The sequence below is a fragment of the Lissotriton helveticus genome, chromosome 1_2 (assembly GCF_964261635.1).
Source record: "Lissotriton helveticus chromosome 1_2, aLisHel1.1, whole genome shotgun sequence".
NCBI lineage: Eukaryota > Metazoa > Chordata > Amphibia > Caudata > Salamandridae > Lissotriton > Lissotriton helveticus.
The window spans coordinates 251,749,665-251,772,124 of record NC_136058.1 but is presented as its reverse complement, the minus strand read 5'-3'; the positions used below and the strand labels follow the sequence as shown (position 1 = coordinate 251,772,124).

The following is a 22,460-nucleotide window of genomic DNA, read 5'->3' as shown; positions in this document are numbered from 1 at the left end:
TTTCAGCCAATGAATTCCCTGCAGCGTGAACGCCATCACGCTGATGACTCAGTGAGTGTGTCACGTGAGTCTTTGGTAGTTCTTTTTGTAAAAGAGCTATTTGTTCCCAGAGCAGTTTCTGCTTTATTGGTGCATCTGTGTCATCTTTGTAACCGTTTCGAATCCATGTCTGCAAATCCTTGTTATATGATTCGACGCAGTAATATGAATCTGACACTATAAGTGTCGGGAATTTGCGATCCGCATTATCTAGCTCCATTTTCAAAGCTAATATTTCAGTTTGTTGTTCTGAATTAGTTTCTACTGAGTGTGTTTTTGTTAATAGAGGTTTTAGTTTACCTCCGCGCCACACTTCTTTTGTAATCCCACATGTGGGGTTGTATGCCTGTTCGCCCCAAACGGGGGGTTGAGCATGCCCGTCTGTATAAATTACACAGGCGTAATGTCGTAAAGGCAGAATGTCGATTGGCAGAGGATATGTTTTTTCATATTCTAGATTTTTTAATTCTTCTAGTTCTGGATCAAAGTAATAGTATACTTTGTCCGTTGTGATTGAATTCACCCATTGTATCCATTCCGGATTCAATGTTGTTGTTGGTAAATTACACGGTGTTGTTAGTGCCTCAAAGGCTGATTCTGCTGTTCTGACTGTGATATGTCTACCGTCAGCTTGATCTTTTTCTCTAGCTATTGCGGTTTGAACTGCATGAACAATTTTTTCTTTGTTGCTGAATTTCTGTTCAGCTTCTGTGTACAAGTGTGATTTGAATGCAATTGGTACCTTTTCTCCCTCATTAGAGGTCAGGTATGTGAATCCGCATCTCCCTGGGATGACTCGAATCACAAGATTGCGTGTGTTATCACGTGTTTCTAATTTTGTTTTAATTAGCATGTCTGTTTGTAGGGATCTCAAAATTTCTGTGTGTATTTGAGTCCAATTGGATCTTTTAAAATCTGGTTTTATCAGATCATAAAGGGGTTTGACCCTTTCTGCGTAATTTGCAATGTATGTTCTTCCGAAATTTAGGAAGCCTAGAATCGACTGTAGGTTTTTTAGTGTTCTAGGTGCTTGGATTATGGCACATTTCTCTAGGAAATTGTCGGCCAGGCTTTTGCCTTCACTTGATAATTCATATCCTAAGAACAGGACTGTCAGATGGGCAATTCTGGATTTTTTAAAGTTGAATTTGTAACCCTCTGCAGCGAACCCAAGTATTATGGTGTTCACTCTTTTCAAGTGAGTCTCCAAGTCATCATCTGTTAAGTAAATGTCATCGACATAAGATAATGCTTCATCATCATATAGTTGTAGTAATTCTGTTACTCTCGCTGAGAATACTCCCGGGCTGTTTTTGTACCCCTGGGCTAACCGACAGAATTGTTTTTGAGTGCCATTTATTGAGAATGCAGTTAAATATCTGCTCTCTGGTGCTATGTTTTGACAAAAGAATCCATTAGAGATGTCTAATGTTGTTTTGTATTTTTTGCGCACTATGTTATTCATTAGTGCAGCACTATGTGAGTTTTGCACTGCAAAAGTTTTGCAACATGTGTTAAGGTGTCGGTAATCCAAAACTAGACGATATGAATTGTCTTGTTTGGAGACCGGAAACAAAGGGTTGTTCATTTGTGAGGTGCAAGTTTCAATCACCCCCTGGTATTCTAGCGGATCTAGTATTTCATTTACCTGTTTTTTAGCTTCTTGCTTAATTGGGTACTGCCTTTGTGCAGTTGGTTGTGATTTTAACTGGATTTTGTGAGGAGGAGAGTCCTCATCCCATCCCACGTGATTTTTATATAAAGCAGGAGCTAGAGCTACTGCCCACTTTCTGGCAAGTGTGTATTTTTTATGAATTGGGATATGATTTGAGAAGGCAGGCATAATTACTTCTTCGCCATGAGGGCACTCCCTGACAAACTCTGGTGGCCAGTCTTTTTCACCTAGAAGGATATCATAGCCCTTGGAGAGATTATCCCAAAATAGTCCCCTTATTTTCCTAGTCTGATCTCCCTCTATACGCAATGTTATTTCGTATATTTTGTGAGGTTTTCTAACTCTGGTGTCCGCAGTTTCCACTTGAAGATATTCATTCGTGTCCACTGTCTCCAGATGATTCATAAGGACTTTGCGAGCTATGCTCACTTCTGCTGCGCTGTCTAGCATTGTCTGAGCCCATTCTACGTTTTTCAGTTGTGTCCTCAGTATTCTCGGCATTGTTAACTACCTTGATACTGGCTACCTTCTTTTTTGGAAATTGTAATTTCTTTTTTAGCTGAGCAGGTTCCTTGTCTTTGGACTTGGTGTGCTCTTCTCTTTGTTCTGATCGTCCTCTTCTTTCCGATTTCTGCGAGGAAGTCTGAAAAGATTGAGAGGGACGTGTATCAATGTCTTGATATCTATCAGGCTTTTTAATATTATCCCTATTTCCAAGGTTATATCTTTTCCCAGAGGGGTCACTCTGAGGTGACCTGTGTCTTTGGTTCGGAGATTTTTCTCTTCGCCTAGGAGACCTTCCTCGGGACTGGAATTTCTTTTCTTTAGGATTGGATTGTTTGTTTCCATCCCAGTTCTTTTTTGGTGATGTAGAATTATTATTAAAAAATATTTTTTCAGGACTTTCAATTAGTTGCGGTTTTACTGGTATTCCACCTAAACTATCTCTACCTAGTTCCTCATAGGATTTTTCTATGATTCTGGCAATTTCAGCTGGTTGGTCTGCTATATCTGTCTCTTTTAACCTCTGGCGGATCGCCACGTTTGCTGCTTCTCCTTTTATGTTGGCTAATAGTATAGCCGAGACCTGCTTGAAGTCTTTTAGTAATTTCATACCAAGAGTTAAAGCGGGTTCAGGACCATATTCATCTTGAATTTGTTTTAGCACATCTGGTATTACTGAAATGGATGGAACACCGTGCGTTTTTGTGTAGATGGAAGCAAAGACTGTACCCCAAGTGTCACAGTCCTCAATGTGTGGTGCGATTCCCATTGGAAGACAGATAGTCAGAATCCTGTGCTTTTCTAGCGGGGTGGTGTCTGGAAACACCGCCTCTATTTGGGTGATTTTCTGCGCTAGCCATAATGGTATTTGTTCCCGTTTAGCCGGTACTTTACCTAGGCAGGACTGGATGTTCTGTGGTGTAATTTTATTTGTGTTCCCCTGGTGAGGGGTCAGCTGTGGGAGTTTAATCGCTGGCTGAATTGTTGAAGTCCGCATCACATATTGGACTAATTGTCTGTGTATTTTTATTAGTTGTTTTAGCTGTGTTAAAAGGTTTGGTGCAGACATCCCGTCGATGTCTGGATGTGGTGTGTATCCGGCTAGGACCGGCCACGTTGCTCCTGGTCTACCTAAAGGACCGAGCCTGGTGATGTGATTATTGTGTTTTAGGGCGCCATCAAATAAGAGCAAATGCTCTTGAAATTTGAGTGGTACTTCCACCTCCTCGAAAGGAGTGTACGTTTCAGGAGGTTCCTCTATTTTGTAATAGTGGAAGTACTTTGTTACAGGATTTGCTGCTGGAAAATTTATCCATGAATAGTATACCTCTGTCTGCCGATATTCGTGTGCCTCAATTACGAATATGACTGTACCACCTCTAGGTGTCAGTCCATTTTCTATAAGTTTTATGGTTATAGATTTCCTTTTAATGACCGGGATGAGTATTATATCCTCGTCTGCTGCCTGCATGGTAGCATCAACTGCTGCGAGTTCAGTTGCTAATCTAACTGCCTCTCTTTCATCCTCATTGTCTGACATTTTACTGTCCAAAAGTTTTTTTTCTTTTGTTTGCAGATCAGGTTTCTTATGGAAACAAAGATTAGATGCACAATATTTTGGAACCGTGTATCCTTCAACGTTGACTTGTACCAAGAACCATACATAGGAGTTCCCTCCTGCGAGGTCTGGCGGATATAACCTTTCACCCACTCCAGACGTCTTTGGAGTATTTGGGAAAAGGGGTCTGAATGAGAAAGCACGACTGAGTTACTCTAAATGTCTTACGTTAGTTTTATCGCCCTTTCCAAACGCGTTGGGCGCCATGTAGTGTAGTTCCTATCATCCCAATAGGCTCTGCGCATTGGAATAATACCTACAGCAGTAAAGGCCTAGACCAGACGTTAACTAGGTCTACTACTGTCGATACTAGACTTAAAGTTTTGGGTTTGCCAGCTTAGCTCAGAGTTCACTAGAAACTTTCTCGAATGTTCAAGGAGGACTTAACTTCCCTGATTAGACAAGAAGGGATTTAGTTTCTGACAACCATAGAACATGACAACTTTGCTCTCCCCTAATCAAGAGTATATCTCGAGAGTCGTGTGAACAAAAGGCAATTTATATTACTCAGTCAGTACGTGCATTCTTAGTCTCATCAGATTGTAGAGAAAAGGAAGAGACGGGCGTGTTCAATAAAAAGGTGTTATTTATTGATCAGTCTCTTTTCTCATACAAGAGAAATGGATCGATATTATTGCAATACTTATAGTTAAGTAAAGTGCATACATTAAAAGCAATAGTATAAAATAATACTCTAAAAACATTGATATGGTTTCTAAGCCATAAGATGTTTAAAATGAATAAAATATATTACATACACATATACATTTGACTAAACGTACTCAACTGGTGTTTCTAAATACGCCTACCCCGTGTACCTGACCTAAGCCTAATACGTGGGCGGGAATAGAAAGTTACAGTTTAAGTTAAGTTTGTTTTTGCCAAGTGAATAACTAAAGAATTCTCTGTGAGGGGTTATTCAGTTCTGTACCTGGAATCTAGGTTGAATGAGGGATGGTATCTCTCGTCTCTGGTCTCGATATTCCAGGCTGCCTGCGAGGGCTACCTAGAAACGCCGGTGCTGGATTTCTCGGCAGGAGAAAGCAGCTTCTCTCAGCGCGTCAGGAAGGCGGGGCTGCGCCAGCGGGTCTGCTCTGCTCTTCGCTTCGGCAAGTATGGCTGCTCCGTCTCGTCACCACGCGTGTGTTTGCATAGGGCAATATCGGTAATATTTATACCTTTAAGGTGCCGAGATTGACGTAAGGATGGACATAGATACGTCAATAAGGATGTCATACGACTTGCTCGTTAGCACATTCTTTTACTGAAGTTCTCGGTGAAATCAAAACAATGGCCGCAGGGTTTTGCCCAGGTTGTCATAGGTTTGATTTGTTATGAGAACTCCGTATGCCTTATCAGGGGCTGGAGGAATATCGCTTGTCTAATTAGATCGCAAGCGTTATGACCTAATCAGATAACACGTTCCTGTGCCGTAGTGTGACTGCGTCAGATAACGGTATCTGCATCATGGGGGTTTTCTGCCTCATGGGCTGACTGCTAGTTAACTTGTTGGTTTGTTTAACCAGAATAGGGTCAGGAATAGGGGGATCGATTCAGAACCTATAGGAATACATCAAAAGTGGTGATTTGATATTGCTGGGTTGCAGGAGTATGACTTTCAAAAGCAAGAGAGGTTGCGATCTTTGAAATGAGTTGTGGGCACTTTACAGAAGTGCAGTACTAGACATTAAGGCAGCTGTAGTATCCTGGCTTTAATGTTATTCATGTCACCTCATGCTCTGCCAGTGGAATGTTCCAAGGATGATGTATTACAGAATGTTGGTAGTCAGAAGTGACAGTTGAGAAGTGCTGAACAGCATGCCGGTTGCTCCTGGTGGGGTTTGTACTGGACTTAACTCATTGTTCTGCAATCTACTTCAATAAATCCACTGAACGTCCACTACACGTCTGGACTTCATAACACCACATTTTATTGGCGACGATATGGTAACTGACCCTCGTGCTACTTGCTCTACACAGAGGGCATTCTCTCAGAGGTCACAAATGTTTTACAAGGAACAAGAAACAGAAAATTAAGAGAAGGCACCAATGACTACCTCAAGACATCCTTGCTGGCCAGGAAAGCATAAAAGTCAAAGCACAACACAAAAACCACAGAACAACGACCTGACACTAACACAGAGAAGAAGAAGGAAAAACCTCAAATGGACAAAAAAAACGCACAATGGTAAGAGAAAGACAGAGAAAAACTAACAACAAGAATAGAATCCTGAATCCACAGATGACACATAGCAATGTGATAAAATATATGGGTAAGTATTGCAATTATTGATAAGGAGATTCTACAAATGCTGGAGTGGATGTCATGTGATGTTCATCCTTGGGGTTGGCTGACAGTATTTATCATACAGGCAACATGTGATCCCTTTGGATGGTCCCTGTTGTAGCAGGTTAGGGGATGGAGGGCACGGACAGCTTCCAGAGACAGCAGACGTGTATTACGTGCATTCCTGTAGCTGGAGGGTGGAGACCTTGACACTGAGGTGAGGGTCATGGTGATGGTGGAAAGGCTCCCTTTGTTAGCAAGGGACTGCTTCTTAAATGTCCTAGAGCATTGCCCTTTCACAAATGGTGGGGCAAGTGGATGAATAGGCCTGGGGAGGCTGTTTATGCAATGTGAAGGAGACCCTTTAGGTGAGGCCCAGCCTTTTCTCCTTCTTGATCACAATCAAATACAAAACCTCACGTCCCTTTGTCCAGGCTGGAGACCACCCCATGAGGGGTATCACCACACAAAGGCTGTTTCTGGCGGGCAGCTGGGAATGGACATTTACATGCTGGTACAGTCCGTTATAAATTAAATTTATGTTTCAAGTTGCAGGACAAAGAGGAAAAATAGTACAGAGGACAGTAAAGAGTAACACAATATGTGTAAAATGTGATACCTGTGAAATAAAACACCACAATGCTACATCTTGCCTGGTGAAGGGTTAATAAAGCATGCCTTTATATACTGTCCACAAACACATATGTCAAAATGTATTCCGGTTGAAGCCATTCATAATCGGTCAATTACTGGATCTGACCACTTGGATACACGCAAGGGCTTTAACTCCTCTCTACAAATTAATAGACATGTACATAAAATAATATTAACTTGTGCTTCCAACATGTTGGTTTTTGTAGCTGGTTAGTCTGCCCATTCTAGATGCAAACTGGTATGTACTCTGGACATACGAATAGTTCCCCGAGATTTGATTTTATCACACGCTGCTTTGCTTCATATTTTGAATGGGACTGGGAATTGGCTAGTCTCGTTATCTAATGCTGAGCACAGATGAGAGTTCCTTTCCATAATCCAAGCATATAATATATAGTAGGGGTACACAAGCAACTTAACAGTCTGATAACCAAGAGGCTGGGATGTTATAACATCTTTATCAGGATGTGCAACGTACCCTTATTCTGCTGAAATACACATTCAAACCTTAATGATCAGTTAAAGAGCAGCGTGTCTCAATAATGTTGATGGCATCATGTAGGGGGAATATAAGGGCTTTCTTGGGGTCTATTTCCAAGAAGATCGGGATAGCTTTCATTACAAGTGGTCTGGACAAGCAAGGTCGCTCCAACAGACCAAACATCTATCCCTCATGATTAATGAACCTTTGAAAAACCTACATAGCAGGTCTAAAGGACATCCAAAGAAAGTTCAGGCGGTAGTAGTGTCATATGTAAGTCAACAGATCCTTAACACAAGGGGCCATATTTACCAAACTTTCAAGCAGCGCAATTCAGTAAGACACTTTGCTGCACTGTGTGAGAGCAAGAATGCGCTATATCTATCAAGATATGGGGCTTTCCTCTAGTATACCTGCGCCGACACACAATTAGTAGCCTATCACCATCACGGTGATAGGGTACTTGCATGCACATTCCTGCACAGAAAAAGCAAGGAGAAATAAAGTCATTTCTCCTTGTTGTGCCTCACTTTGAGCATTTTGATACATTTCCAGGTCTACCACTCATGGTAAATCTGGGAAGGCACCAAAATACATGGTGGGATGCCTGGGAACACCCACTCTCTGCCCATGGAACGTCTACCTGGGTTAGAGTAATGCCAGGTAGAGATTTGCGCTGCCTTGCGTTACACCAGATTTATCAAGCAGTACAGGGCAATGCAAGGTGGCCTTGCGTGGCTTACTAGATCTCTCTTAGGTTTTGCGTCGCCATTGCGCTCCCGTGCATGGTGCAAGGGCAACGCAAAACCTTGATAAATCTGCCCGAAGGTCTTTAGGAGAATACTAGCAGCCCGTCCTGACGTTGTCCGGGTATGAATTGCTGCCGGCCAGTAGTATATTGTTTTGTAGGATTTCGTTTGGATAGCATTTCTTATCTGTGACAGGCCTGTTAAACGCTCCGATTCACAGTGCACTGCTGATGCACTTAAGAGTGCGCGTTCAGTAGTGGGTGAACTCGAGTTTCCCTACTTTATTTTTCCTTGCAATATTATATAGCGCGAACTCGACAACATGGCATGAGCACAATTTACATTACAGAAGAACACATTCATTTGTGGTAGGCACGGGAGATAAAAGCGATTTGCCTGGAATCACAGGATGTTGAGCTGATGCCGAGATTCGAACGTAGCTCCCCAGCTCTAAAGTTCGCAATTCTAGAACTTTTGGCGGGAGGTGGGTCTAAAAGTGTATGTCGGTGCTGGCCATCAATGAGAGAGACCTGTGCATTTTTCAAATCGGTGATGAAAAAATATGAGTATGTTGCTGGAGATGTGGGCCGCCGTGCCACCAATGTACTTACCTGGGGAGGGTAGACACCCATTATTCCGCAACTTTCTTTCCGCATACCATCACTCCGCATACTTTCATTACGAAAATACCATGACTCCGCAATGCCATTATAACGCATGGCATTACATTTTATATGCTTTTACCAGGCATACATTTACTACGAAATTCGTTGTAAATGCATGAATGGTAAAAGCATGGTTTTTTTTAAATGTTTGGATAAGGTAAGTATGGGTATAGGGGTATATGTTTTGGGGTACTGGGGTATATGTTTTGGGGTGTTTGGGTATGTTAAGGGTTCAGATATAGTTTTGGGTTATGGGGTACAGGGGTAGTTTTAGGGTTTAGGGATAGGTATGGGTTTTGGGGTACAGGGTATTTTTAGGGTTCAGGGCTAGGTTTGGGTTTTGGGGTATAGGGGTATTTGTATGGTTCAGGGGTAGGTTTGGGTTTTGGGGTACAGGGGTATTTTAAGGGTTCAGGGCTAGGTTTCGGTTTTGGGGTAGAGGGGTATTTTTAGGGTTTAGGGATAGGTTTGGGTTTTGGGGTACAGGGTATATTTATAGGGTTAAGATGGGTTAGTGTTTAAGGGTGTTGGGGTATTTTAAGGAGTAAGGGTGGGTTATGATTATGTGGTGCAGGGGTATTTGAAGGGAGCAGGGTGGACACCCGGAGCTGGAATGTACAGAACCTGGGAACAAAGGGCGGGACGTACCACACGCCCCCAGCGTTTGTCACGCCCCCAGCACACGCCCACAGCACAACGCAGACACGCCCACAAGGGACTACTTTGCTGGCACGGTTCTTTTACCTTTTAAATGTATATGGTGGGCGTCTGCATAGCCTATGTCCTTCTGCTGCAACTGCCCATTCCAACGCTGTATTGGATGTTGTGATTGGTGCTGTGGTTCCTGAGATTACCCGCCTCAAAGGTTTGGGCTCTCTCTTTATTATATTAGTATAGATGGCCATTTGTGGGCATTATGGGCCCGATTCACAGAACTAACTTAGGTCAAAATCCTAAACTTACTACCATATTCGTATTCACAGAAGACACTTACTCATTTTGTTATTCACAGAAGACACTTACTCATTTACTAAATTGAGAAAAATCCTAATTTTAAGACTTTCGATATTCACAGAAGGCTTTTAGGAGTTCTAAAGTTAGGAGTCCTAACATTACTACTACTAAATTGAGAAAAACCCTAATTTTAAGACTTTCGGTATTCACAGAAGGCGTTTAGGAGTCCTAAAGTTAGGAGTCCTAGCTTTACTACTACTTAATTGAGAAAAATCCTAACTTTAAGACTTTCGGTATTCACAGAAGGCATTTAGGAGCCCTAAAGTTAAGACTCCTGACTTCTGTGAATACCAAAATGAGTAAGTGCCTTCTGTGAATACCAAAATGGTAGTAAGTTTAGGATTTTGTCTTAAGTTATTTCTGTGAATCGGGCTCTATGTGTTTCATCATGCTTGTAGGTTGTTTGCTTCTGTGGTTATAAATTTATACAAAAGTCAGACCTATTGGCTTTGTCTATTCTTGCTTTGTGAGACTGTTGATTCTAGCCTATATGTATGTATGTAGGCACTGGTCACGTCTTCCCAGTGATTAAAATAAAGGGTGGGTTTCTACATGGTAAGAGCAGGACTGACTGCCCTGAATCTGCCACTTTTGTATTTTTGCTGTTGGCTGCAAAGGAGCTCCCTTCAGGACAGGGTGGGCTGCCATGACACTACAAAGAATGCCCCCGCGGCCCGTTTCTAGTCAAGACCTCTTGCAGAGTGTGGCAGATTTGAACGTTTTTGCCAGGACTGAGTTTACTTTGTAACCGGCTAATTCTGGGTAAGTATAGCATTGGCCATATGCTAGATACATTTTTATAAACTGCACATAAACTGGATTTTGAATATTTATGCTCAAATGCACACGGTACAAACTGCAATCTGCAATAGCAGTTCTGCGCTTAGAAGCCCTCACCGGTCAAATGTAGCACAGAGCTACAGGTTTATTTATCAAGTCTCTGACCACAAGGGGGAGTGCCAATCAGACCTCTTAAAAAGGGGGTCATCTGAGGATACAGCACTCTCCGTGGTTAAATGAAGCCTGGCACTGACTTTTGGATAAAGCAATGTTCCCTGGCCAATAAATCCAGCCCACGTGCTATCTTGATTCCCTTCACCTTGTTTCAGTTGTACTCTGCAGCGCTTTAGCTAATAGTGCTGGGACCCAGCATTATTTAATTTTCTGCAAAGGACAGAGTCACTGAGTGGAATAGGGGAAGAAACAGAAGGAAGCAGACATGATCCTAGTTAACCTGAAACAGATGCTGCCCCAGGAAGAGTTGGATCCTCGGCTGATACCCGGCCTCCTTTGCGGCTCAGCCACAGTCTTCCTCACATTGAAATGGATGCGTAGGAGGCAGACAGTGAAGAAAGTGGAGGAAGCACAAAAGAGAAGAGAAGAGAGCTTGCGGCACATGGAGGATGCTGTTCTGACATTTGAACGACAGGTACTTTCCACCTGTGTCACGCAGAGGGTCTCAGAGGGGTGTGCATAAGGGAGAATTTTGCAAGAAAATTTCAGCTTCCCTGTACAATCCTCTGGAGAAATATGTACCCTAATTATTGTCTGGAATGTGGTGAATACACTCCTGGCAGAGAGTTGTCAGGGTCCACTTGTAGATGTGGAGTTAATTCCCTTGGGGTTGTGGGAATCTGCCTTCCAATGTAGGGAGAGTAATGAGGTGAGTTCACCTCCTGAAGGACTGCCAGGTAAATGATGGTGATATTCCTTCCCTACCAGAATGCCAGGTAAATGATGGATTTTTCTTGAAACAGAACTATTGCTTAAGACTGACTTCATCAAGACAGAATACGTGGGCACTGACCAGGTTCACCCTCCATGCTCCCTCCTCTCCAACCTACATTTCTAGTGTCCACATTTGGCAGGTACTCTGCCAGCAGCATTTGATGGATTTTCCTGCATGGGTTTCCTAGATGTGGTGGATTTTCTATAGCTTTACAACATTGGTAAGGGAGGTCAGGAACCTAACCTACAGTGAGGGAAAGGAGATATTTATGAGAACCAAAGTAAGAAAAGGATACCTTCTCCCTGATCTCAAACTACCAATAACTTAAGGGTATCCCTCAAGAGAGATGCGGTGCACTTCATGACTAGATGCCACCTCTGCACGAGGCAGGAAAAAGGAAAATGTATCCTTTTTTGTATATAAACCCTACCCACTCCAGTAGTGGCATGCTTCATCACCTGGTTCACCCTGACCCCTAAAAGTCAGGGTGGGCCAGCCGCGGTCCGTGCAGGTAACAGCGGTGGGGCCGGGTTAGGGGGCATTTCGAGGGATGATGCGGAGGGAAAATTGATTATTTATTTAATTTGTAAATTCATATAAATATCCCTCATTCACTCCCAAGGTATCCCTTTACTAGCGGGGTGCATGGCAAATTATTAAAAAAAAGATATAGGCGGGGCATGTAGTATACAATGTTCCTGTGATCCTCGTAGTAACATGTTTCTGCCCTACACTGATAGCCACAGAAGGTCCAGGCCATTTGTCAGCGCAAGTTTGTTTTACTGATACTTCCCCGGGGACATCCGGTGACTACATTTTCCTTGTGGCAGGCACTTATTTTACGGTACAAAAGGGGGTGTAGATGGACGGAGCATCTGAACCAATCAAACACTCACACCCAGTCAAAAGATCTGGGTTTAATCCATCACCGTTCTTTAGCCCACTCTGCCACCCCAGTTCAGACATGGCCATATGCAAATCAGTCTGACCCTGTGCCTCATGGGAACAGTCCAGCCCGAACTGCCAAGCAATGCCTTTCCTGGACCGGAAACAAGCTTCCGAGGACCGGTTTCTGGCATTCCAGCCGTCTTCAGGCACTTATTTTACGGCATGCAAGGGCAGTAAATACTTGCCGATCTAATGGTATCTGTAGGTAGAGATATATAAACAAGAAAACACATTTGTATACAGAGCAAAAGTGTTTCACTGTCCCTAATACTCTTGAAAGAGAAAAGAGGTTGAGTAAAGGTTGGTTGATTAGACATAAAGATACGTCAGTGCTTATTAACAATCTTTTTGGCATTATTGGATGCAGTGTTTTAAGTACTAATGAATATCAAAGCCTCAGTGTTTTGCCTTCTGTTGGATTCTAAAAGATAATTTCTTGGAATGTTCTGTGCTCACTTTCATGCCTTTGTGATTATCTTTTCAGGGTATTGTTTACGCAGGAGCTTTTGAGTCAGGGTCACTGCTTCCTTCTTAAAATCTTATAAGAGTATTAGGAATAGGCTAGTCCACACAAAAACATGGAAAAAGACTACAGAAATACAGAAGACACTATGGAACCGTCCTCCAGTATTAGGCCACTATCCCTGTGGCAACTGCTTCTTGTGCCTCCTAACAACACACTCAGAAACACTGGACCAAGGTCTTCCCATGCATTGGGAACAGAGGGCCACATGCATCAAAAGAAAAACTGGTCGCAAATGGGCAGATTCTCAGAATCTGCCCCTTTGCTACCTGTATTTTTGCATTTGGGATGCATCATCACAAATGCAAAAATCACAATTTAAGTAATTGCTAAAATAGGGATTACTTGAATTGCAATTGCATTTAGGGAATCGCAAATTGTGACTCCCTAAATGCAATGCATGATGCAATTGCAAATAGCGATTTCCCTAATAGGGGTCGCAAATTACCATCGATTTGAACTTGATGGTAATTTGCAAAAACTTTGCAAAAATGCACTGAAGTGCATTTTTCAAAGTTACATGTTACACACACACGCCCTGTGGCATGGGTGTGCAAGATCTGCACACATGCATATTTCAGGGGTGCAACAGGGTGTCCTTTTGGTACCCTTGCACACTTGAAATTGCATGCGCAAATTGTGAGTGCCTATTGGGTACTCGCAAATTGCGCATGCACTTCCTATTCATTCCTATGGGCCTGTAGGCCCATAGGAATGAATGGGAAGCCATTCCTTAATTGTGATTCACAATTTGCGAGTCACAATAAAGGAATGTTTAGGAATTTCTATTTTATAGCGATTCCTACATGCATAGGCTTTTGCGATTCCATAATTGCAATTCCTTAATAATCGCAATTAAGGAATCGCAAAAGCCTACCTTGATGCATGTGCCCCAGAGAGCTCAGAACATCTGCAACAGTTGCAATGTGGTGTATGTAATCTAATGCCCTTGTGGTCTCTCCTATATTGGAATGACCTTAAGAAAAATCAAAGTCAGGATAAGCCAACTCAGGAGCACCATTTGGTGCTAGAGAAAATCCACTAAACCTACCACACTAAAATTACTTGGAAAATATTCACAGTGACAAAGATATGTGCTGGTCCTAAATTGAGAAACTAACCCCGCAAACGTGGGCTACTGAAAGATTCCACGAGAAAGAACAAAGATGTATATACAGACTTCAGAGTAATAGGGCGTGGTTCAATTATGCCATCCTAAGGAACCAACTGAGCATATGGTAAGCACAGAATTCCCAGTAATGTCATCAATCTATACTTAATATAATAAAGAGAGAGCCCAAACCTTTGAGGCGGGTAATCTCAGGAACCACAGCACCAATCACAACACCCAATACAGCGTTGGAAAGGGCAGTTGCAGCAGAAGGACATAGGCTATGCAGACGACCACCATATACATTTAAAAGGTAAAAGAACCGTTCCAGCAAAGTAGTCCCTTGTGGGCGTGTCTGCGTTGTGCTGTGGGCGTGTGCTGGGGGCGTGACAAACGCTGGGGGCGTGTGGTACGTCCCGCCCTTCATGCCATGTCTCATATCGTGTGCTGTGGGCGTGTGCTCGGGGCATGGGTGTGTGCAAGGCACGGGATTATGGGAAAATAAAGCAAGCGTTGTGCCCAATACTTCATTGTTTTTTCTTCCCAGGTTCTGTATATTCCAGCTCCTGGTGTCCACCCTGCTCCCTTTAAATACCCCTGCACCCCATAATCATAACCCACCCTTACTCCTTAAAATACCCCAACACCCTTAAACACTAACCCATCTTAACTCTATAAATATACCCTGTACCCCAAAACCCAAACCTATCCCTAAACTCTAAAAATACCCCTGTACCCCAAAACCCAAACCTAGCCCTGAACCCTTAAAATACCCCTGTACCCCAAAACCCAAGCCTACCCCTGAACCCTAAAAATACCCCTATACCCCAAAACACAAACCTAGCCCTGAACCCTAAAAATACCCCTGTACCCCAAAACCCATACCTATCCCTAAACCCTAAAACTACCCCTGTACCCCATAACACAAAACTATATCTGAACCCTTAAAATATCCAAACACCCCAAAACATATACCCCAGTACCCCAAAACATATACCCCTATACCCATACTTACCTTATCCAAACATTTAAAAAAACCATGCTTTTACCATTCATGCATTTACAACGAATTTCGTTGTAAATGTATGCGTGGTAAAAGCATATAAAATGTAATGCCATGCGTTATAATGGCATTGCGGAGTCATGGTACTTTCGTAATGAAAGTATGCTGAGTGATGGTATGCGGAAAGAAAGTTGCGGAATAATGGGTGTTTACCCTCCCCCGGTAAGTACATTGGTGGCACGGCGGCCCACATCTCCAGCAACATACTCATATTTTTTCACCACCGATTTGAAAAATGCACAGGTCTCTCTCATTGATGGCCAGCACTGACATACACTTTTAGACCCACCTCCCGCCACAAGTTCTAGAATTGCGAACTTTAGAGCTGGGGAGCTACGTCCAAATCTCGGCATCAGATCAACATCCTGTGATTCCAGGCATATCGCTTTGTCTCTCCGTGCCTACCACAAATGAATGTGTTCATCTGTAATGTAAATTGTGCTCATGCCATGTTGTCGAGTTCGCTCTATATAATATTGCAAGGAAAAATAAAGTAGGGAAACTCGAGTTCACACACTACTGAGCGCGCACTCTTAAGTGCATCAGCAGTGCACTGTGAATCGGAGCGTTTCACAGGCCTGTCACAGATAAGAAATGCTATCAAAACGAAATCCTATAAAACAATATACTACTGGCCGGCAGCAATTCATACCCGGACAACGCCGGGACGGGCTGCTAGTGAGATATACAGAATCTTCATGTTCAACTAAATGTTGTGAATATTTCAATATTGCCTATCTCACTTCCTTGGTCATACATGGAAGCGCATTCTCCCATCCCACAATCACCATCATTCCTTTACCGTAAGTAGTATGTGCTCAGAGTGTCCACTATCAGGTCCCTCTTAAGAATGGTGATGAAGACCACCTTACATTTTATTTTTCCGTTTTGACATATTCGTGTGCCCCAAGTTTGAAGTGGTGGATTACCCAGATTCCAAATAGCTTCAGGGAGCACTGCTAACAGACAACTCTTTGACACGGCAAAAGAAGACACCATTTTACCATGTGTAATGGGTGCCATCTAAGCAGAATCAGGAAAACTGCAGTGTATTCCAAATTTAAACCTCAGGAATGATGCCATTGATTATATTTGAAGCGTGCCGTAATCAGAGATAGGACTCATTACAAAAGGTGGCAACCCAAGTAACCCTATGGCATCTGGGTAACATACATAGTTCAATAAAGCGAATGATGCCTAGGAAATAATCAATCAATTAATGGATAGAGATCAATGAATAATCCCTTCCTGCCCTGATTTAATCATATGGAAATAATCTGTGTCTTATATTTATCTGCAACCAAAGGCAACCCAGTGATAGTTACAAAAACAAGCTATTTTATTTATTTTAGCCATTTTCTTAAAAAATTAATATACATACATTTTTCTTCTTTTTCAAAACATATATATATATATATATATATATATATATATATATATATATATATATATATATATATATATATATATGATCAAGGCTTTGGCCGAAACGCGTCGTGGCAAACTGGTGTTTGGGTTCACAATAAAGATCTAAAAAACACCGAGAACTGGGTCTCGCATCTTCCTTCGGCAGTACATGCTGAGCTGTTCAAAAGCTGAGGACGACATACAACATATATATATATATATATATATATATACACAACAAATACATATATATATATATATATATTTATACACAACAAATATACTCAATACAAACACAAATATATATATACACTCTATTTACATTGTTGACAAACTAACATATATTTTGGACCTTTATGTATCGTAGTCCTTATTTTTCAAAAGAAGGATGCTTTAAAAAATTATAAAAGGCATTCCTTTGAAACGAGATCACCCAAAAATATTGGAGCCCGGGAGGTATATTATTAAAACCTCTGTTATTTATGTACTCCTTCTAATTCAATTTGAATGTTCTCAATTCTTTGATGGTGTCTTCAAAACAAATGTCGACGCGTTTCAGCCCTGTAATTTACGGGCCTCATCAGGACTGGGGCTTACAAGGATCTGTCTATAAAGTCAAAAGAATCATGTTTATGTATACACAATAAGGACTATTGGTTCAACAGTTCTGTACCAATAATGTAGGAACAATAATCACATTTCGCTACCAATTCCTCGGAGTGGTTAGGCATATTATAACTAAAAAACACCCACGTGATATATTAAAAAAAACGACATATTTCTCCCAAGTGAGGTTCCTCATCCAGAAAAGTGCTGTGAGAGAAAATAAATAGAATTCGCCAGCTGCAGTTTTTTTAAATTTATTTATATAGTTAAGGCGAACCAGTCTAAAATTCAGCTCATTTTAAATAAAGAGGTATAGTAAATTAATTACCGCAATGTCTTTTATTGCCTGTTCTAAACATGGCGCGAATGTGTAGGTGTCTATACTTCCAAGAGCTGTGGACAGCTGAAAGCAAACAACAAATGATGACCAATTGAAAATTTGCTAACATTCGTGCCAAGAATTTTCGATTCTATTAAGGACAGGAGGCGAGGATTATGCTTTCTCTATTTCTTTACTGAGAAAAACAGCAGCCAATCAGTATACAGTAAAGAAGAAACTACAATACCCATGAGTACTCTGATAGTATAAATAGGGTCACAGAGGTCATAACTTCCTCTTTCTTTGTCAATACAGGTAAGTCATAAAGTCAAAAACGTAGAAGGAAAAACCAAGGATCCATGAAGAACATCCGGCCGCAGGACATCCACAAGGCAATCAAACAGGCAAATCCAAGGACCAGAGGGACGAGCCACAGTAGCAGTCGCAGACGCCGGAGCCAGATCTCACTTGAGGTCGGAACCTGAAACGTGAAACAAAGTCGTAATACCGACACCCAAACTGAACAAAGGCAAAAATTCAAGAGAGGGCGGGAAACATTGTATAACATCCCAAAATAGAGACATATTTAAGTCAGAGCAGAACAACAGTGTAATGCATATACATTTAGAATAGCAAGGGTGGGATAATCCTCGCCTCCTGTCCTTAATAGAATCGAAAATTCTTGGCACGAATGTTAGCAAATTTTCAATCTCATGGCAGGACGGAGGCTCCGATTATGCTTGTTTAAAGCTCAGCCACCACAACAGAAGCAACATCAACAATTGGTTTAAAATAAAAGGTCTTGAACACAGACTCAGATGACCAATCCGCAGCCTTCATGATGTCATGAAGGCTAGCACCCAGTGAAAAAGCCTTCGAAGCCATAGCTCCACTAGCGGAGTGAGCACCAAACAGGCCAACATCAATACCCGCCTCCTGCATGAGCCAACGAACCCAACGTGCCAGAGTAGCAGGAGTCACAGGCTTGAAAGGCTTCTGTAAAGCAATAAGAAGTTGCCTTTGTAAATCATGGCGTAAAGATGCAGTGCTTACCTCGTAATCCTTGAGACACTGAACTACACACAATTGAGGATTGTGGGGAAACGAGGGATAAGACACAGAGGAGGTATTACACTTCGTCCGTCTAGAAATAACAAAAGTGACACCCTCAGGAGAAAAAGTGCAACCTGCAAGATCCAAAGCTCGCACATCAGAAACCCGTTTGCATGAAAGCAAACATAGAAGCATAGTCAGTTTTGCAGAAAGCTGCTTACGGGTCAAGAACGAATTGGAGGGCCAAGACGACAGAAACCTCAAAACCACAGACACATCCCATAAGGCAACGTACTTAGGACACGGAGGTTTTACCATCCTAATGCCTTTAAGTAATTTAGAAATCAAGGGATGTTCTCCCGCAGGTTTGCCATCAATCGGAACATGACCTGCCGAAATGGCAGAACGGAAATTGTTCACAGTTCTATAAGCCAGCCCCGAAGAGGCTAAAGAAGCCAGAAAATTACTAATCAAAGCGATATCCGCTGAAACGGGATCCACCGACCGTTGTGCGCACCAAGCACACCAGCGTTTCCAACTGGACGCATAACGCTTGCGTGTGTTGGGAGCCCAAGCTTCATTGATAAATCGGGAAGATTCTCCCGATAGCCCTGGGACTTGCCAGCGTCCCCCGAAATCCTCCAAGCCACCAACAGTAATTGATCTGACAAAACCAGAGGGTGAGGATTGTGCAGAGGATCCAACAAAAGGTTCCACAGGTGTGGAAGGAGGAACGGCGTCGAGCAACTCATCTCCAGAAGAACTGGAAACCACGCCTGGGCCCTCCACAGAGGGGTGATCAGAATGAGTTCCGATGAGAACTGACGTACCCGGGCAAGAACCCGGGGAATCATCATGAAAGGGGGAAATGCATAGCACAGAGACGGAGGCCAAGGCTGGAGAAAAGCATCCGTCGCCAGGGCTTCCGGATCTGGGCGCCAGCTGAAGAATAGGGGAAGCTGGGCGTTCAGACGAGATGCGAACAGATCCAACTGACAAGTCCCCAGATGCGAATCAAGTGTCGAAAGACCCGAGGATGAAGCCTCCAATCGCTGAAGTTGCGAAGATGACGAGAATTCCAGTCCGCAATCAGATTGCAGGAACCCGGCAGGTATTCTGCAATAACTGTGATCTTGTGTTGCAGACACAGATGCCAAAAATCCTTCGCAATCTCTGAAAGAATCTTGGACTTGGTCCCCCCCAGTTTGTTCACATAACGAACTGCCGAAATGTTGTCCATCCTGAGAAGAATGCAGCAATTCGTTTGTTGAGGGGAAAGGCACCGAATAGCAAAGGAACCTGCTAGAAGTTCCAGACCAATTGATATGTAAGGACAGCTCCTCCTGCGACCAACGACCCCCCGTCGAGACACGGAACCGCAACGGGCTCCCCAACCCCAAAGGCTGGCATCGGACTCGATCACAACATCGGGAGTCCTCCCGAACAGCGCGCGGCCATTCCAAGATTCCATGTGGTCCAGCCACCACAACATCTCCGAGCGAGCATCCTCCGAGAGGGGAACATGATCTGAATATCGCAGACCCTTCTGCAGATGCCGGATCTTGAGGCGTTGAAGCGCCCGATAGTGCAGAGGACCCGGAAATATCGCCTGAATGGAGGAGGACAGGAGACCCACAACGCGGGCCACCGATCACAAGGAAACAGTCTGTTTGGCAAGAAGGAGACGCAAATCCCTCTTGATAGCCCTGATTTTCTGTCCGGGAAGAAGGAGTTGGCAAGAGACAGAGTCTACCTGAAAGCCCAGGAAATCCATCGACTGAGATGGAATAAAGTCGGACTTTTGAGGATTCACCAGGAAACCCAAAGATTGTAACAGATCGACGGACCATTGCAAATGAGAACAGAGAAGGATGGGACACTGCGCCTAAAGAAGGACATCGTCCAAATAAACAATCAGACAAACCCCGCGAGACCTCAGAGATTCCATCACAGGACGGAGAAGCTTCGTGAAGCACCACGGAGCCGAAGAAAGACCGAACGGAAGAACCTTGTACTCGTACCAGGTTCCCATCCATTGAAATTGAAGATAACGACGATGAGGGGCAAATATTGGCACTGAGAGATAAGCGTCTTTGAGATCTAGAGGCACCATCCAGTCGCCCTCTTGCAGCAAGTCTCGCAAAAGATGAAGGCCTTCCATTTTGAAATGGCGGTAGACCTCCCCGCCGTTGAAATCCTTTAAATTGAGGACCAAACGAGACCCGCCCCCTTTTTTCTGAACCAGAAAAATATTGCTGACGTAACCTCTGGGATGAGGAGTCGTGGGCGCAATGGCCCCTTTTGACAGAAGAGAGGCGATCTCTGCGGAGATAACCTCTTGATCTTGTAGGGAAAAAACAAGAGGGCGCGGCCGAAGATGCTGGAGAGGGCGAGAGTAAAACTCGATCTTGAACCCCTGCACCGTTTCCAGCACCCAGGCATCTTTGGAGATCAATTGCCAATTGTGGAGGAAAAATTGCAGTCTGCCCCCCAGAACCATATCTGAAGCGAGAATCAAGCTCACCTGAGGCGGAATCTGGACGTCCTCCCTGGTTACCGTTGTAACCACCTTTTCCGTAATTGCCTCTGCCCTTTTTGGAAGGATAAAAAGAAGATTTGTTGCTGGAATAGGTCTGGTTTCCACGCTGGGACTAATTGCCTCGCTACGAGGCCTGCTCAGCTCCACGGCCGGACGAACGCCCCCTTCGTCCTGCCCTGCCAAAAAGTGGACGAAAAGCTCGACGGAGATTGGCTTGGGCCTTATCCAGCCCACTGAAGGTGGAAACGAACTTCGTCAACTCCTTGAGAAAGGAGCCCCGAAAAGCAAGCCCTGAGCCTGCGGGCCCGATTCAGAGGAAGCCAGATCGGTCAACCTGGGGTCCAGTTTCATGAGGATAGAACGGCGTCGTTCCAAGGAAAGAGCGCAATTCGCATTGCCAAGAATGCAAACGGCGCGTTGGGACCACCCAACCAGCTCGTCCGGGTCAATCAACGCACCGGATTCCTTGGCTCGATAGGCAATATCCAGAATTTTAGTGAGTGGTCCCAACAGATCCAAAAGCTTGTCCTGACACGAGCGCCAAGAACGATCCAAACCCTTAGTAGGATCCTTTCCATATTTCTTCATGTAAGTAATCATAGTCGGATCCACCTCAGGAGTGAGGGCCAACTTGTTAGATAGATCAGGACGAGGGCACTCAGATCGCAAACGCGCTCGCACCTCCTTCTCAAAAGGGGTGCGGATATGCTCCTGAACATAATCGGCAACCTCCTGAGAGGGCAACCAGGAAGAAGAATTCGGATGCACTATATCCGTTGGATCAAAAGTCAATACTTGAGGGACTGCAGGGGCATCCACGAAATGCTCCTTTCTAGATTTTTTGGAAGGAGGAGGCTTCGCCGGTTCAGAAGAGGATGAAGAAGATGTACCGTCATCTGGAGCTGAAGAAGGAGAGTCACGAGGAGGAGCAGAGCGCTTCGTAGCTCTTGGCGCTGAAGACATAGACCTCGCCAACTTAACAAAGTCTGAGCGATGTGGATTTTTGGGCGACTTCCCACTGCGTCCAGAGGAAGGAGGCAGCCATCCCTGCTGGGCAGCATAGTCAGACAAGTGTTTCTTCAAAGGCGCAATCGCCTGAAACAAAGCTTGACCCATGAAGTCATCCATGGAAGCAGAGGGTTCCTCCTCATCATAGTAGTCGTACCCCTCCTCATCATAATAATCAGCCATTTCCTAAAATGAAACAGCAGTGCCCACTATTTTTAAAAATGACCGAAGTCCAAAGTATTGAAAGAACAAAGCCAAAGTTGGGGGAGTGGAACCCCTAATGCAAGCAAGACAATAGACCTGACACGCAGGATACAAACAATCAAAGTGGAGGGAGGGCTTGCACTAAAAACACAATGGAACCACTCTAGGCAGAGCCTATGGGTGAATTTTACAACCCAAGCAATTTAGAATACAACAGGGGCCTCACAGGGCTCAAGCGGCAACGACAAACGCCACAGGAATGCG

The 22,460-nt window shown here is 43.6% G+C and overlaps 1 protein-coding gene across 2 annotated transcripts in view; it reads left to right on the top strand.

Annotated features, from left to right (window-relative positions):
• LOC144800537 (vitamin D3 hydroxylase-associated protein-like) overlaps positions 1 to 22,460 on the top strand; it is a 306,080-nt gene that overhangs the window by 11,434 nt on the left and 272,186 nt on the right. Inside the window, exon 1 of one of the 2 annotated variants that reach the window (XM_078671687.1) lies at positions 10,779 to 11,115. The exons of the other annotated variant lie outside the window; for it this stretch is intronic. Within the exon in view, the coding sequence (XP_078527813.1) occupies positions 10,906 to 11,115 (210 nt within the window). The 5' untranslated portion in view covers positions 10,779 to 10,905. Of the gene's footprint in view, positions 1 to 10,778; positions 11,116 to 22,460 lie in introns of those variants that run through there. 2 annotated transcript variants of the gene reach the window in all.